General features: G+C 36.4%; 1 protein-coding gene across 1 annotated transcript in view; it reads right to left on the minus strand.

Moving 5' to 3' along the window:
* Window positions 1-324: 324 nt before the first annotated feature.
* Window positions 325-15,750, minus strand: part of LOC107738509 (armadillo repeat-containing protein 8-like) — a 20,200-nt gene continuing 4,774 nt past the window's right edge. Inside the window, exons 3-23 of the mRNA XM_016550263.1 lie at window positions 11,750-11,821; window positions 11,301-11,443; window positions 11,059-11,156; window positions 10,884-10,976; window positions 9,200-9,280; window positions 9,026-9,101; window positions 8,314-8,404; window positions 8,166-8,226; window positions 7,875-8,075; window positions 7,600-7,695; window positions 7,056-7,138; window positions 6,526-6,607; window positions 6,359-6,445; window positions 5,833-5,925; window positions 5,597-5,746; window positions 3,110-3,115; window positions 2,392-2,475; window positions 1,960-2,055; window positions 1,685-1,757; window positions 1,006-1,099; window positions 325-901 (exon numbers count right to left, since the gene is read on the minus strand). Coding sequence (XP_016405749.1) covers window positions 868-901; window positions 1,006-1,099; window positions 1,685-1,757; window positions 1,960-2,055; window positions 2,392-2,475; window positions 3,110-3,115; window positions 5,597-5,746; window positions 5,833-5,925; window positions 6,359-6,445; window positions 6,526-6,607; window positions 7,056-7,138; window positions 7,600-7,695; window positions 7,875-8,075; window positions 8,166-8,226; window positions 8,314-8,404; window positions 9,026-9,101; window positions 9,200-9,280; window positions 10,884-10,976; window positions 11,059-11,156; window positions 11,301-11,443; window positions 11,750-11,821 — 1,894 coding nt within the window. The 3' untranslated portion in view covers window positions 325-867. The remainder of the gene's footprint in view (window positions 902-1,005; window positions 1,100-1,684; window positions 1,758-1,959; window positions 2,056-2,391; window positions 2,476-3,109; window positions 3,116-5,596; window positions 5,747-5,832; window positions 5,926-6,358; window positions 6,446-6,525; window positions 6,608-7,055; window positions 7,139-7,599; window positions 7,696-7,874; window positions 8,076-8,165; window positions 8,227-8,313; window positions 8,405-9,025; window positions 9,102-9,199; window positions 9,281-10,883; window positions 10,977-11,058; window positions 11,157-11,300; window positions 11,444-11,749; window positions 11,822-15,750) is intronic.

The following is a 15,750-nucleotide window of genomic DNA, read 5'->3' on the forward strand; positions in this document are numbered from 1 at the left end:
CAGTGGGCTGCTCCATGGCAGAGGCCTGCATATATTTGAGTGGAAACATTCAATATAGAGCTTCAAAAAGTGGGAGTTATGAAGAGACTGATTCATGTAAAGATAAAGGGAGTGAAAATGGGAAAACAAAGAACCTGCGTAAAGAGCAAACAAACTTTCACCTTCTGCTTGGGGTTGGATGGTTTCTACGAAATGTCTTTGTATATGACCCAACATGCTGCCTCTCCAGATATACCCACATCAGCCTATATTACAGAGAGGAAAATACAAAGGGGAAAAACAACCTGAAAAGGAAATTAAAAATCCAAAAAATATATTTATATATTTATATTTATATATATTTACGAGGTATGTATCCACAAAAAAAGAACAAAAACAAGCAGTCTTTTTCTAACCTTGTGTCAAAGTCCCAATTAAAATAATAATAGTTATAATAATAATAATATCAATAGTAAATCAGCAAACCAAAATAAGGAGACTAAGCTCCTAGAAGCGTAGCACTGAGAGTTCAGTCAGCTTTCTCCAAAGGGAGTCCAAAGCATCAAAGCCTCAATCCACCAGGTGGCGCTGCAACACACGTTGAGAAACTTTTTTTTCCTTCATATTAAGCCCAAAAAAACAAACAAAAAAATAATAGTTCCAAGAGTTCAGCAGAAAACGTATTAAGCCAACGTAGCTGAAAGCCTGTGGCCCCCTGGCAACCGTGTCTCTGATTTCCGAAGCTGTTCAGGGTCTCCACAACAAAAGGTGTCTTGTGCAACAAAACAAAAGGAAGAGCAAAACGAAACTCGAATCTAAAACAAAAACACAGGAGATGTGATCCTCCTAGAGATTGTTAGTGAGGCTGTATCCCGCCTTCCTTCAAGGTCATGCCAGATACTGCTGCATCGCCTTTTTTGCCCTGAGAGAAAGAGGGAGATGTGAATGGTTAAATCATTACTATGGCAACAAACCAAACATAAGATGAAACAACTACCAACAGATGAATGCCAGTCTGTCGATCACCTGTCACAGAGGTTGGGATCTGATGCCTGGGTGAGTTTGTGTAAGATATCAACGAAGCCCATCTCCCTTAGCTTGTCTTGTCTCTCTTGTGAGCCTGGAAGAAGTGAAGAAACACAAACTTGTATTCTTGACAATACACAAAGAGTCCTATTTAACACGAGGACTGGTCTTACTATCAGATACAAATAAACAACACTAAGAAAATCTTCACCAAATGTATTTCCAATGCTGCACTGTTGTTATTTTCTGAACAAATTGTTTAGAGGAATAATAATAAATAATAATAATAAGAGCCTCCAAATTAAATATTTAGGACAAAATTAAGATGTTAATATTTCATAAATATTTTCCCCTTGCCATTTAATCAATAACACCATTAAATTTAACATAATAAATTATTGGTTGTTAGGGTTTTATTGTGTATTCTTTCTTTAGGACATTGAATGCCTTAATTCAAACTGAAAACTTAAACCAGATAGACATTTTAAATATATATTATATAAAATAATAATAAAACAAATGATTCATGATTAATATTTTAATGATAATTTGACAGCACTAATGACACTTTTACTGTAAATGCTTTTGTGCATGTTTTTGTATTTGGACAAACTGAGAGCACAACAGTTAAACTGTCCCACTACACCTCCACAGAACCCATGTGTCCTGAGCTCCTCACCGTCCTCCTCATTCCAGATGAGGTTAGAGATGCAGAAGGTGGCAGCCAGCTGCAGCTTCACATTGGAGTGACCCTGAAACATAGACAACAGAAAAAATTACACAAAAGCAAAAGAACTATCCAGCAGGAGAAAGACAAGAAGGGGCAAGAGCAAGGGACAGTGATAAGGTGGAAACAAGCAGCAGCACAAGGACACTATGGTACAGACAAAAAAAAAATGTATTGAAAAAAGCCCACAACTGAGAAACCAGATGAGCTAATGACAATGCACTGACCATGTAATATTTAATTTTTTGGAGCATGTCGTCATTGGTCATAATGAGTTCCTTGGCAGTGTTTCCGTCAGCAATATTGGCCAATATGCACAATGTCTGCAAAAGATGACAAAGCATTGTTAAACATCAGCTCTGGAAACTATTAAAATCAATGCTCCTAAACGAATGTTCCGGGTTCCACAGCAGTTATCTGCATGCTTAAGGGAATATAAAGACGTTTCATATATATATTTTTAACCTTTTTAAGACCTTAATACTTTTCAAGGACTTCTACAAACACCTTGAATAGACAGAGCTGAACTTGTATTAAACTGGGAACATTCTTTTAATAAAATGCCTGTGGAATATAATAGCTGCTTAAGATGTCTTACTAGTCTGATTCTGTAAGACCCAGTGAGCACAATGCCATCTTAGTGTGTTTGAGCAGCTCACCTGCTCTTTGACCTCTATGCTGTGTTCTCCCTCCAGGATAAGCGTGACCGCTTGCATTATCTGCTTCCCATGTGAGCTCATGTCCTTGGCAGTGTTTCCGTCAGCAATATTGGCCAATATGCACAATGTCTGCAAAAGATGACAAAGCATTGTTAAACATCAGCTCTGGAAACTATTAAAATCAATGCTCCTAAACGAATGTTCCGGGTTCCACAGCAGTTATCTGCATGCTTAAGGGAATATAAAGACGTTTCATATATATATTTTTAACCTTAATATAGAAAACAATTTAAGATCAATTTTATATAAGAAATATAGAAAACAATTTAAGATTAATTTTATAACACAATATTACTGGTTTTACTGTATTTTTAATCAAATAATTGCAGCATTGATGGGAATAAGAGACTTCTTTCAAAAACATTAAACATGTATATGCCACAAAAATACCATATTTACACAGTTTAATGCACCACAGTGTATCACACTCAAAACCTTTATTCTGTTGGGATTCGTCTCCGTCTCTACTAACTTTGCTCTTCTAGTCTTTGCAATATTTGCCCACTCTTCTTTGCAGAACTGCTGAAGTTCAGTTAAATTTGATGGTGAGCGTTTGTGGACTGCAGTCTTCAAGTCATTCCACAGATTTTCAGTGGGGTTTAAGTCTGGGCTCTGACTAGGCCATGCAAGGACATTCACCTTTTTCTCCTTCAACCACTGTATGCTCAGTTTTGCTGTGTGCTTTGGGTCACTGTCATGTTGGAAGGTAAACCTTCTTCCCATTGACATCTTTCTGGCAGAGGGCAGCAGATTTTCCCCATAAATGTTTTCATCTATCCTGACAAGTGCTCCAGTCCCTGCTGCAGAGAAACACCCCATAACAGGATATCACCACCTCCATGCTTTACTGGAGAAATGCTGTTATTTGGATGCTGAGCTGTATTGGATTTCCGCCAGACATATCGTTTGATGTTGAAGAAAAATAATAAAATTTTAGTCTCATCTGACTATAACACCTTTTTCCACGTGGCCTCAGAATCTTCAAGGTGCGTTTTGGCAAAGCTCAGTCGTGACTGCATGTGGCCTTTCTGGAGGAGTGGCTTTTTCTTGCACCCCTCCCATACAAGCCACATTTGTGATATTGTCATCACATGCCACCCCATAACAGGATATCACCACCTCCATGCTTTACTGGAGAAATGCTGTTATTTGGATGCTGAGCTGTATTGGATTTCCGCCAGACATATCGTTTGATGTTGAAGAAAAATAATAAAATTTTAGTCTCATCTGACTATAACACCTTTTTCCACGTGGCCTCAGAATCTTCAAGGTGCGTTTTGGCAAAGCTCAGTCGTGACTGCATGTGGCCTTTCTTGAGGAGTGGCTTTTTTCTTGCAACCCCCTTTCTTGTGATATTGTTGTCACATGCACACAATGACCACTTTTTGTCATAAATTCCTGCAACTACTTCAGTGTTGCTGTTGGTCTCTTGGTCGCCTCTCTGACCAGTTTCCTCCTCTTTCCTTCCTCTTTCATTCAGTTTAGAATCGCGTCCTGATCCATGGAGGGTCTGTGTTGTACCAAATACCTTCCACTTGTTAATAATAGACTTCACTGTGCTTCTAGGCATTGATAAAGCCTTTAGGAAGATCAAAGTTGGCACACCACAACTCCAAAAGTAGAAAAAATATTTATTTATTTAAGCTCTTAATCATCTCCTCATTGATAAAGCCTTTGACATTTTTTTTGTATCCATCTCCTGACTTGTGCCTGTCCACAACTTTACCCCAGAGATCTTCTGATGGGTACTCATAGTTGATTGTTTGCTTCAGTTGCACTACCAAGGACTGAAATGCTCCAGGAAAGCTCTTTTCATGCTGAGCTAATCAAAATGACCACAGCAGATCACAATTGAAAGTCAAATGGCCCTGTGTGCCATTGAGAAGGTGATTAGCTACACCTGATTGAGTCTTTTTTAGGAGGGGGGGTGATGCTTTTTCAAACTGAGTCATTCTGTTTTTTTTTTGGCATGTTGGTGGTGTTATATCTTCCACTTGGATATTATAAGTTGCACTGTGTAAATATAGCTGGATAAAACAAAAACTGTCTTCATTTCAGGCTGCAAAGCAACAAAATGTGATTATTTTAAAGGGGGTGTATATATATATATATATATATCCTCCTGACAACCAGCTACGGAGTTTTGTCCTCTGTAGATGACATTATTTTTTAGTGATTTCTCTGAGACATTACATGTCACAGTTGTAAGTCTGGATGTCCTGTAAAGAGCACATTCAGGGCTTTTCAGAGATACCAAATGTTTGGATGTTTCACCATGGCCACTCCCTCTCCTTGGTCTTAAAAAATGGCTGACATTAATTTAGTGATCAAATTCAACACCCTTATGGAAATATGATAATATTTTGTAATGATCATTTAAATCGGACTAATTTTCCAATTGTTTGTCATAAATCAACATCTCAGGAAAATGTTAGATATTATTATGAAAATCTTGCCAATTATTACTCCCATTATTACACTTCTTTTTTCATTACGTTGCCCCAAAAACAAATTAATATGCAAATTATATACAGTGTATAGATACATTGTACATAATGGGACAACCTGTTTATGGCCATTTTATGCACATGTTGCATAAAGCAAAATGGTATAACAAATCATTCTGTTATATCTTTCATAACTAGTTGAGAATCATTTTTATACAAAGTTTAGTATAAAAATCACTGCTTTTGCCTTTTTATGTCTATTCATGTATTTTGATTTATTTTAAAAACAGGACTTTTTAAAGTCCTGGTGTCCTCTACAGAGGACATAGCATAATATATCAATTAAAATATAATTTTTCAAAAATGTTATTTTTCCATTTTTTTCTTATGCTCTAAACCAGGGGTGTCAAACTCAATTCCTGGAGGGCCGGAGCCCTGCAGAGTTTTGTTCCAACCCTGCTCCAACACACATACCATGTAGTTTTCAAATAAGCCTGAAGGACTTGATTAGTTGGATCAGGTGTGTTTAATTAGGGTTGAATCTAAACTCTGCAGGGCTCCGGCCCTCCTGGAATTGAGTTTGACACCCCTGCTCTAAACAATGTAATGACATGAAAAATATTAAATTCAACTTCTTTTTTTCTTCTGGTAGTCAGGAGGTTAAATATATATACATATATACACATAATGTGTGTTACCGGCCGGGTGGAGAGCAGGTTTCGAAGTAGCCCCAATGTTTTCATGAGCACATTGGTATCAGGATCAGACAGGAGTCTAAAAAGCTGTTCTGTGCCCAGAGCTTGAACTATCTCCACCTTCACCTTCTGATCTGCCTGGAAGGCCATGTTCTGCACAAACACACATTACAGATTCTGATGACATAGAGTGTTTTCATACTGAAACTCTGGTGTGGAGCGAAGTCAGTAGGTCTTACCATGAGAGCCCAGATGCCGTTGACCCTTAGAGCTGGACTGTCACTTTGTGTGAGGCTGCATAGTAACTCAATGACCCCAGACTCTAAGATAGGCTGTGAACACACATATCCGCAGTCACCTTTTTAAAGCCCAGTGGCACTGGGAATAACCCTGGCATCTTTATTTAAAAGAAAAATCTTATTCTTCTGTTAATAATATTGCTATATGCACAAAGAAAATGTGAGTGGTCAGTGATTATTAAAATATCTAATTTTATTCAATTATAAAAATTAAACCAATAAAGAAATATATTACTATAGTAATAATATTATATGGTAAAAAAACAGAGCATTTAATAATAAAGTTTAAGAAAAACTTTGATGTTGGCTTGAGAAAGCCTGACCAGAAAGTCTGAAGTAGTTTTAAAAGCTTTAAGTTTTACGTAGTTCAATTATAATTATAATATTCCTTTTACTGAACTACTGTAAGAAATTAAAAATCCTGGCTGTATAACGCTAATAAACAAACAAAGTGCGTGAACTTTACCTCTTTGCTAGGTGAAAACTCCAGCAGTAGGTTGCATAGTGTTGAAGAGGCCATGACCAGGACCTCATCTGGTGCGTTCTGTAACAACTACCCACAAAAACAAATGTGCATTCAGTTAGGGTTTGATTAGCGCTCAGATTTAACTCAACATCATCTGAATATCATACCTTCATTAGTGGCTTCCATACTGCATGATCATGGAAACTTGTCCTTAGCTGTTGTACAGACCGTGATAAACTGTGCAGACATCTAGAGGAAATTTGAAAGAAATAAATTAAATTAAAGAGCAAAGCAAAACCTTTTATTCTCTCAATTCTTTCAAAATCCAACTGTTCTGCATTTTCAACAAACATATTTTACATTTATACAAGTATTCAAACGTTTGAAGTCTATATGATTTTTAAAAATGTTTTTGAAAAAAGTATTTTATGCTTATCAAGGCTACATTTATTTGAAATCAAAATCTTTTGTGACATTAGAAATGTCTTTATTGTCACTTTCATATATATATATATATATATATATTGCAAGTTATTTAAAGAGTTTTAAGGCATTTTTTTCAGCTGCTTTCATATACACACACCCACACACACACACACATTATATATATATATATAATCTTATAGACCCCAAACTTTTGCATGGTAGTGTACAATGGCGGTTTTAATTCTCTTAATTTTAATCCTCTTAATCATACCTGACTGCTGCTAACCGTACTTTGATACTAGATTCTGATAGGCCACTAACAATCCTGTCCATCATGTTTTCCGTCTCTGTAATCTGTAGTAGGGAAATTAATGTTAACATCCTAAGAAAATTCACCACAGCTACCTAATAACCTGTTTTAATTGTCAAGGTATCAAAGTAGTCAACATTCCAGTCACGCCATTGACTTTTTTTTTAAAAACAGAGCACTTACAATATAATATAATAGAATAGAATGCATCACCTTTTTCCTGATGTCCTCGTCATTGGAGCCCAGCGAGGCATAAAGTTTAAAGGCTGCTTGCCGCAGCTCATGTGCATGTTTCAAGTCATGGTCCAACTACAGGAAGACAAATGATCAGTTAAACTGAGTGTACATTTCATCGGAAAAGCAAAAGGTACCTGGTTACACCTACTATTGAAATCTATATACTTAGCTTTATACAAAAACAAAAGTAGTCAACCAGTCACGCCATTGACTTTTTTTTAAAAAACAGAGCACTTACAATATAATATAATAGAATAGAATGCATCACCTTTTTCCTGATGTCCTCATCATTGGAGCCCAGCGAGGCATAAAGTTTAAAGGCTGCTTGCCGCAGCTCATGTGCATGTTTCAAGTCATGGTCCAACTACAGGAAGACAAATGATCAGTTAAACTGAGTGTACATTTCATCGGAAAAGCAAAAGGTACCTGGTTACACCTACTATTGAAATCTATATACTTAGCTTTATACAAAAACAACAGAAGTCTCTGGTATGTCCTCATTTAGAAAGCTAATTAAATGCGTGTAAGTGTATGTGAAGTTACCCTCTTAATATCAGTGATGGCGCTGACAGAGCTCGGGTATTTAAAGTAGTCAGCCAACATGGACACGAGGTGATCGGTGACGCTTGCAATCCGCTGTAGTTCTATGTCCGGCTCCATCAGGTAGGCTAGCGTCTCAGCCCCCTCCACTCTCTCCTCCAGTAACCGCTCTTTACTGCACATCCGCACCAGGCACGGTAAAGTCTGTCCACACACGCAGAACTAGTTCCTACGCACTTTCAATGGTGACACTTTTGCATTCATCACATATATGTAGATGTTTTTTGGAGGTACCTTTAGTACAATACAGTTGTCGTCTGTCCTGATGGCTCCTGCTCGACACATGTATGTTAAACTGAGAGAAAAAGAGCACGAGTTTGTAAAAGCTGAAGAGATTAACCATGTATTTTCACAAATAACCTGCAAAATGAGATTTGCTCACCATTTGGCGGCTGTAAGCTGCATTTCGATGGGTTTGTCCCTTTGCATCATTCTAACAAAAACCTGAGAGAGCTGCTCACCATCTACAAGCACTGAGAAACATATACATATAAACAAAATAATATGAGTTTCAGCAGGCTTAAGCATTATTTTATTAATTGTCTCCATAGACATACAGAAAACCTAAATCGATGTTTTAAGCTTTGAACCAAACCACCAGCTCTTACATAATCACAACATCTGATTCAAAGAAAAAAGGAACATTGCAAAAAATGATGAATCAGACTTTATGTGATTTGCTATGAGAAAACTCTGCTGATAATTTTAGGCTCTAATACTACACCATAAACTAATCAAATCAAATGTTTGCCGTCAGTAGGATTTCTAACTGCCGTCCAGTTTTTAGTGTCACATGATCCTTTAAATCATTCTAATATGCTGATTTGGTGCTCAAGAAACACTTATTATTATCAATGTTGAACACTGTTGTGCTGCTTAATATTTTTGTTTTGAATGTTATGTTTTACTTTCAGAAACCTACTGTTGTGCACTATTCTTTTATTTCACTGAACAGTGTTTCAGATATTACCAAAGATAATGAAACACTGCAACACAAAAGAGAAGTCAAAGATAATCTCTGATGAACGTAAGCCAGGATGACAAAATAAGTGGTGATCAAATGATGGTAGACAGAGGATGAGGGTCGTGCTCACCATTCACCAGTGTCATAGAGACCTGAGCGTTCTCATAGGCCAAAACTGAGAAACACTTCAACGCCTGCATCCGTACCTACGAAGAGAGTTCACAAAACATAATTACCCAGAATACACTGACATGCATCAAAAATACAATAATAAATGGAAAAGCCATTCGGTTCCTTTTTGTACCTTATAGGAGGGAGAGATGAGCAGAGGAGCAATGTTCTGGATGGCACCATGGTTAAACAACACCGTCTGATGTTCTGGAGTCTGGACACACACATTATTCAATGCATTTTTCAATAGAGACAAAAGAAAACATTACTTTGCCAAGAAGCCTAAACTGTAATACTGCAAACATTTTACAGTTTGCCGTGTGGCCACAGGTGCATGCTAATCCTTAAAGGGATAGTTCACCCAAAAATGAAAATTCTGTCATCATTTACTCATCCTCATGTCGTTCCAAACCTGTATGAGTTGCTTTCTTATGTTGAACACAAAAGAAGATATTTTTTTTTTCCTACTATGCAAGTCAATGGCAACCACCAACTGTTTGATTACCAGCAATCTTCAAAATATCTTCTATGTTCAACATAAGAAAGCAAATCTACAGGTTTGGAACGACATGAGGGTGAGTAAATGATGACAGAATTTTTGGGGTGAACTATCCCTTTAATAAGGCTTGGAATAAAGCTTGGATGTGGCTAATCTAATCAGAATTTAGAGCTGGAACTATTTGCTTTATAATTCTGAATAAATGCATATTTACTGTGTGAGTTGTGTGCAGGGCCGCATTAAGACCTCAATGGGCCCCGGGGCTATGACTAACTGCAGGGCCCCCCGTCACAATAATGATATAGCTTAACATAGGATTTTTATCCAATCAAAGTTTCATAATTCTTGTTACCAATTCCAATATCTCAAAATAAAAAAAATAAAAAATACTAGCCTATGTAAAAACAAACTTACTGAAGACAAGTAAACAATCATGAATTACAATAGAACAAAGAAATTGACCTACACACACTTAAAGCACTGAATAAGAAATATATTGTATAAAATAAATAGACTAGAAATAGACTGAATAGTCTTCACTGTATAAATTCAATATACATTATTTTACAAATATAAATGTATTTTACAGTGATTTTCTTTCTAATGTTTAATTTACATTATTGACACAAATGGCAAGAGCAGCTATATTAGGCTGCTTTGGAGGAATAGTTCACCCAAAAATTAAAGTTATATTGTTGTTGTATGTTGAGGAGAACAAAGAAATTCATACAGGTTCAGAACAACTTAAAACTGAGTAAATGATGACAGTATTTTAATTTTTGGGTGAATATCCCTTTAAAATCTCATCATATAATGCCAGGATCGCATAATAGCCAACTAGTGCACATGCTTTAACTATTAACGTTCATTTAAGACACAAATGACTGTGTACTATGTGTATTCGAACGTTTAAACACAAGGCGTGAAAAATAACTCTTAGTTTAGTCAGGCGCTGTACGAGCAAGTGCGCTCCACGCGTATCAGAAACCGTCTTAACGCGCGCATTTGCCAAAATGAATTCTACCCCACTGCTTAATGTCCCTGAACAGTTAAAATAGTTTTTAAACCAAAATGCTTAAAATTAAAACAAATTCAAATGTGACGTTTTAATCTCTAATGGTAATGCATGGAATTTACGGAAAACTCCACTAAATAATAGCGCTAAAAAGTGAGGGGCGTGGTGGGGCTTTGGCGATCGGCGCTACCGATGTCCGTCGATCTACTCCACAGCCAATCACTGGCCCCCTCCTTGCTCGGGCCCCGGGGCTTCAGCCCCGTCTAGCCCAATGGTTAATGCGGACCTGGTTGTGTGTGTTACCTTGCAGCAGTGGGCGAAGATTTGCGTGATGTATTCCTGTGTGTGCTGTGACAGACTCAGCAGGGACATGAGGTGGGGGATCACAGTGGGGTCCTGGTGCAAATTGAAACATGTTAATCATACTTCTGTTTATGCATGTGCATACGTCATTTCAGAATGTGCAAGTCTGTCTTACTGTGTAGAGCAGCTGCACTGGTGTGACTGGACTGATGAAGACGGTTCTTAAACAGCGCAGACATGCCTCAATGAAAATCAGATCAGAACACAAGAGACCTGCAGAAACACAAAACACTGCTCAAAAGATTGGAATCATGAAGATATCTTACTGTTTTTGAAAGAATGTATGCTCATCAAGGTTGCATTTATTTGATAAAAATATAGTTAAAACAGTAGTATCAAAGATAGACTGAGAAGAACCTTGAAGCAGGGCTGGGATGATGTGACAGTCCACCAGGGACTTGATGTTGTTCTCTGTGCCCATTGCCAGACTTCCCAACACGACCGCACATTCAGTCCTCAGCTCCAGACTAGAAGAGCTCTGCTGGAGAAGATACAGAAGTCTACACACACACACACACACACACATCCTCATCAGCAGTGATTAGCATGTAAAACAGAGAACAGAGCAAAAAAAGATTTGCCATCTTTAAGGTAAGAGAGTGTAAAACTTTGTTTATTTCCAGGTTTAAATATGATTTTGAATCCCAGACTTTGAATATTATTTTTGGACTTCACTGTAATTTTCCAGCTATATTGGCCCAGCCCAGACAACTGGATAGATTAGCTATGATTTTTCAACCTTACTTCCTGTGTCAAAACTCATTGCAGTTCTATTGGTGGAAAAAGGGTGAAGTGGTTGAACATACCTTGGCACGGCTCCCAGCACAATCAGGTTGGCCTTCTGTCTGTTGTTTCCGATGACAGCATTCTTCATGTCACTTTCAATAAAGGTGCAATTACTTATAACTTGTGCATAACATACCTTTTCTATGGCATAGAAACAGATCAACAGAAGAACCGAATAAATAATTTTGAGGGTGCTATTGGTCAGATAAACAACAAGCTGGGTGAAAAAAAAAAGCTGTTTAGTGGTTGTTGACTTCAACATTTTAGTTTAAAAAAATGTATTTATACTACCGTTCAAAAGTTTGGGGTCAGTAATTTTTTTTTAAAGAAGTTAATACTTTTATTCTGCAAAGACACATTAAAATAATCAAAAGTGACAGTAAAAACTTTCACACAATTACATAAGAATTGTATTTTAAATAAATACTGTTCTATTAAACTTTGCATTCATTAAAGAATGCTGAAAAAATGTTTCCACAAATATATTTAAACAACCCAACTGTTTTCAACATTGATAACAATAAAAAATGTTTATTGAGCAGCAAATCAGCATATTAGAATGATTTCTGAAGGATCATGTGACACTCCAGACGATAATGGCTGCTGAAAATTCAACTTTGTCATTACAGAAATAAATAAATAGAAATAGTTATTTTAAATTGTAATAATGATCTTTTCTTTTTTTACTGTATTTTGATTTTAAAAAATGCAGTTTTGGTGAGCATAAGAAACTCTTAAAAAAAAAAAAAACTTATTCATACGCTCATTATTTTTCTTCTTTTTTTTCCAGTTTAAATAGCCCTTCAGTATGAAACAAACATTTTTAGAAGAAAAATATTGCAATTAGTATTTCAATTAATATGGAAACTGCATGTACAATAATTAATCAAGAATTAACAATATGTTGTTTAAAACAGTTGAAGTAGACGACACTGGTGTCTTTGTTGAACGTCAAATGTAACTTGTTAGCGTACATTTGAATGATCAGAGGATTACAGAGGCTGATAATGAGAGCAAATAGTTACACCCTCCTAGCAGACTCTCATCTCATGACTCATTAGATGAATGCATGTATAGCACACACAGGTAATGTAGTGAGATTCTGCTCTGAACAAAATGGACATGCCGTGACATTTTATATTTCTTTTTCTCTTCCAGAAGGCTTTTTTGCACTAAAATGACAGACAATGCATGTGCAACTGTAATTGAAGCTTTATCTGTGCTATTCTTCATCAACAGTACCCAAAATATTTACAAATGTTTCCATAATCACAATGAACTCATGCAACGTTCAAGTCAAATCAGAATGATGTTAAGAGTTGAGTGCACATGAATGGCCGAGCATAATAATAACAGACACACAGAGCATCAATTACAATAGTTATTTTAAATTGTAATAATGATCTTTTTCTTTTTTTACTGTATTTTGATTTTAAAAAATGCATAAGTGAGCATAAGAAACTCTTAAAAAAAAAAAAAACTTATTCATACGCTCATTATTTTTCTTCTTTTTTTTCCAGTTTAAATAGCCCTTCAGTATGAAACAAACATTTTTAGAAGAAAAATATTGCAATTAGTATTTCAATTAATATGGAAACTGCATGTACAATAATTAATCAAGAATTAACAATATGTTGTTTAAAACAGTTGAAGTAGACGACACTGGTGTCTTTGTTGAACGTCAAATGTAACTTGTTAGCGTACATTTGAATGATCAGAGGATTACAGAGGCTGATAATGAGAGCAAATAGTTACACCCTCCTAGCAGACTCTCATCTCATGACTCATTAGATGAATGCATGTATAGCACACACAGGTAATGTAGTGAGATTCTGCTCTGAACAAAATGGACATGCCGTGACATTTTATATTTCTTTTTCTCTTCCAGAAGGCTTTTTTGCACTAAAATGACAGACAATGCATGTGCAACTGTAATTGAAGCTTTATCTGTGCTATTCTTCATCAACAGTACCCAAAATATTTACAAATGTTTCCATAATCACAATGAACTCATGCAACGTTCAAGTCAAATCAGAATGATGTTAAGAGTTGAGTGCACATGAATGGCCGAGCATAATAATAACAGACACACAGAGCATCAATTACAAACATCATTTGCTCTTTATTTTTTTGCATTATCACTAAAAAAGCTTTCTGCCTTTGTCAGAAAATGAAAAAAAGAGAAAGAAATATGAAATTGCCCAGTGTTGTTATTGTTAACAGAAAAAGAAACTAAAACTACTAAAAATATATGGAAATAAATAACTGAATGTGTAATAACCTGTAATAATATAGCCTATTTTAGCGAGATTAGTGATAGCTGCATAGATACCATTTCTCTTTTGCACATTTCCCCTCTTCTTTTTTTCCTAAATTGGGCTCCTGATGGCATACTTTCTCTCTCTCCATTCTTTAGTCACCTTAGTGAAAGTGACTTAAGCGAAATAAAGTGAATATGAAATGAAAAGTGAAAATGAAATGATCAGTGACGATTGCGGCATTATTATTATTATTATTATTATTTATTTATTTTTACAGCGGTGTGCATTACAACTAATCACATACGATTCCGTTGAGTTTATAAATCCAGTTGCCAATCAGAGGCGTTCAGATGTGTCATCGCTGAAACGCCAGAGTTTTGCTCAGTGCGTGCACTCGCTGACTGAATTCTGCTCTCTCGCAAATTCTCTCATCATAAACAACAAAGTGAAGATATACGTACAATGTAAGCAAGAGATTCATTTCACAGTGTAGACAGCTTCAATGAATAAAACGGGAGTTTTGTGAGAATTTAAACTCGCACTAGTCTTCGAAAGCGCTATACAAATTATTTGCTTGTTTGAATAACAGTGGAAATTAAAGCATAACTTACATTGTTTTATTAAATTGTGATCACATTAAATACAAATTCAGTAGTATTGAAAATATTTTATGATGTAACACCCATTTTTTTTTCTCCATGCTGTTTTTTTTTTTCCTTCTTGTACGGGCGTCCCGTGCCACCCCTGGCAAGATGCCGCCCTGGGCGGTTGCCCATGCTGCCCATACATAAATCCGCCACTGCCCAAACCCACTACAATTTTATAGTTTTGTGTAACGGAATGTAGTTTTAAGAGTTTTTTTTTTTTTAGGACGAGAATCTAGTTGTTTAGGCTTCAAATATGCAGTTTGTTAATAAAGATAAAGAAAAGTCGTTAAGATAAAGAAAGACGTTTTCGGAGATGTGAGCTCCAGGGCGTCAGCCTGCCGAGAGCAGCCTCACCTCAACCAGTTCTTCTGGAATTTGCCGCTGGCTCTGATGTCTCTATAGTGGTTAAACATGAGATATAATTCGTTTTGGGTAAATCTAACAGATACTATTTGGTCTCATTAATCTATTATTTGTTCCAGAGTGAACAGTTTTGGCTGAGGGCAAAGTATCATAACGTTATATTTTATGTAACTTCAATGCAGTATATCAGAGCACTGGCCTTGTATTTTTGACTGAATTGCTTAGCAACTTTTATGATGGCTGTTGTTGTTTATTAAATATTATTATTAAATAAAAAATATTTTATATAAATAATAGTAGTGTTCGGGGGCGGATTTAGTGAATTGGGGGCCCCAGACAAAATATAGGAATGGGGCCCAACACATTTACCTAGATCAACCTTGAGGTTCCTTTTTTGTTGTGATGCTTGCTGCTGCACAATGGTGCCCCATAGTTGTGTCCAACGTTTCTACATTTTTCATGTACATGTTATAATGGCTTTCTTTCATGTTGTAGACCACGAAATAGCAATTGATTTACAGTTGAGATACAGGTTTTCACAAAACAAAATAAATTATATAATGTAGGGATGCTCCGATCGATCGGCCGGAGATCATATCGGCCGATAATCACATTCATAATCACAAGACTCGATCGGTACTCACTACACTTGGCCGATCTCACGAACCGATCACAATTTGATGACGTCAACGTGTGACGACGTACATGATGCGTGGGGACATAAATGATTTGGCGCCACAGTCATGTCAT

This window comes from Sinocyclocheilus rhinocerous, unplaced genomic scaffold (genome assembly GCF_001515625.1).
Source record: "Sinocyclocheilus rhinocerous isolate Xijiao unplaced genomic scaffold, SAMN03320098_v1.1 scaffold1215, whole genome shotgun sequence".
Classification (NCBI taxonomy): Eukaryota; Metazoa; Chordata; class Actinopteri; order Cypriniformes; family Cyprinidae; genus Sinocyclocheilus; species Sinocyclocheilus rhinocerous.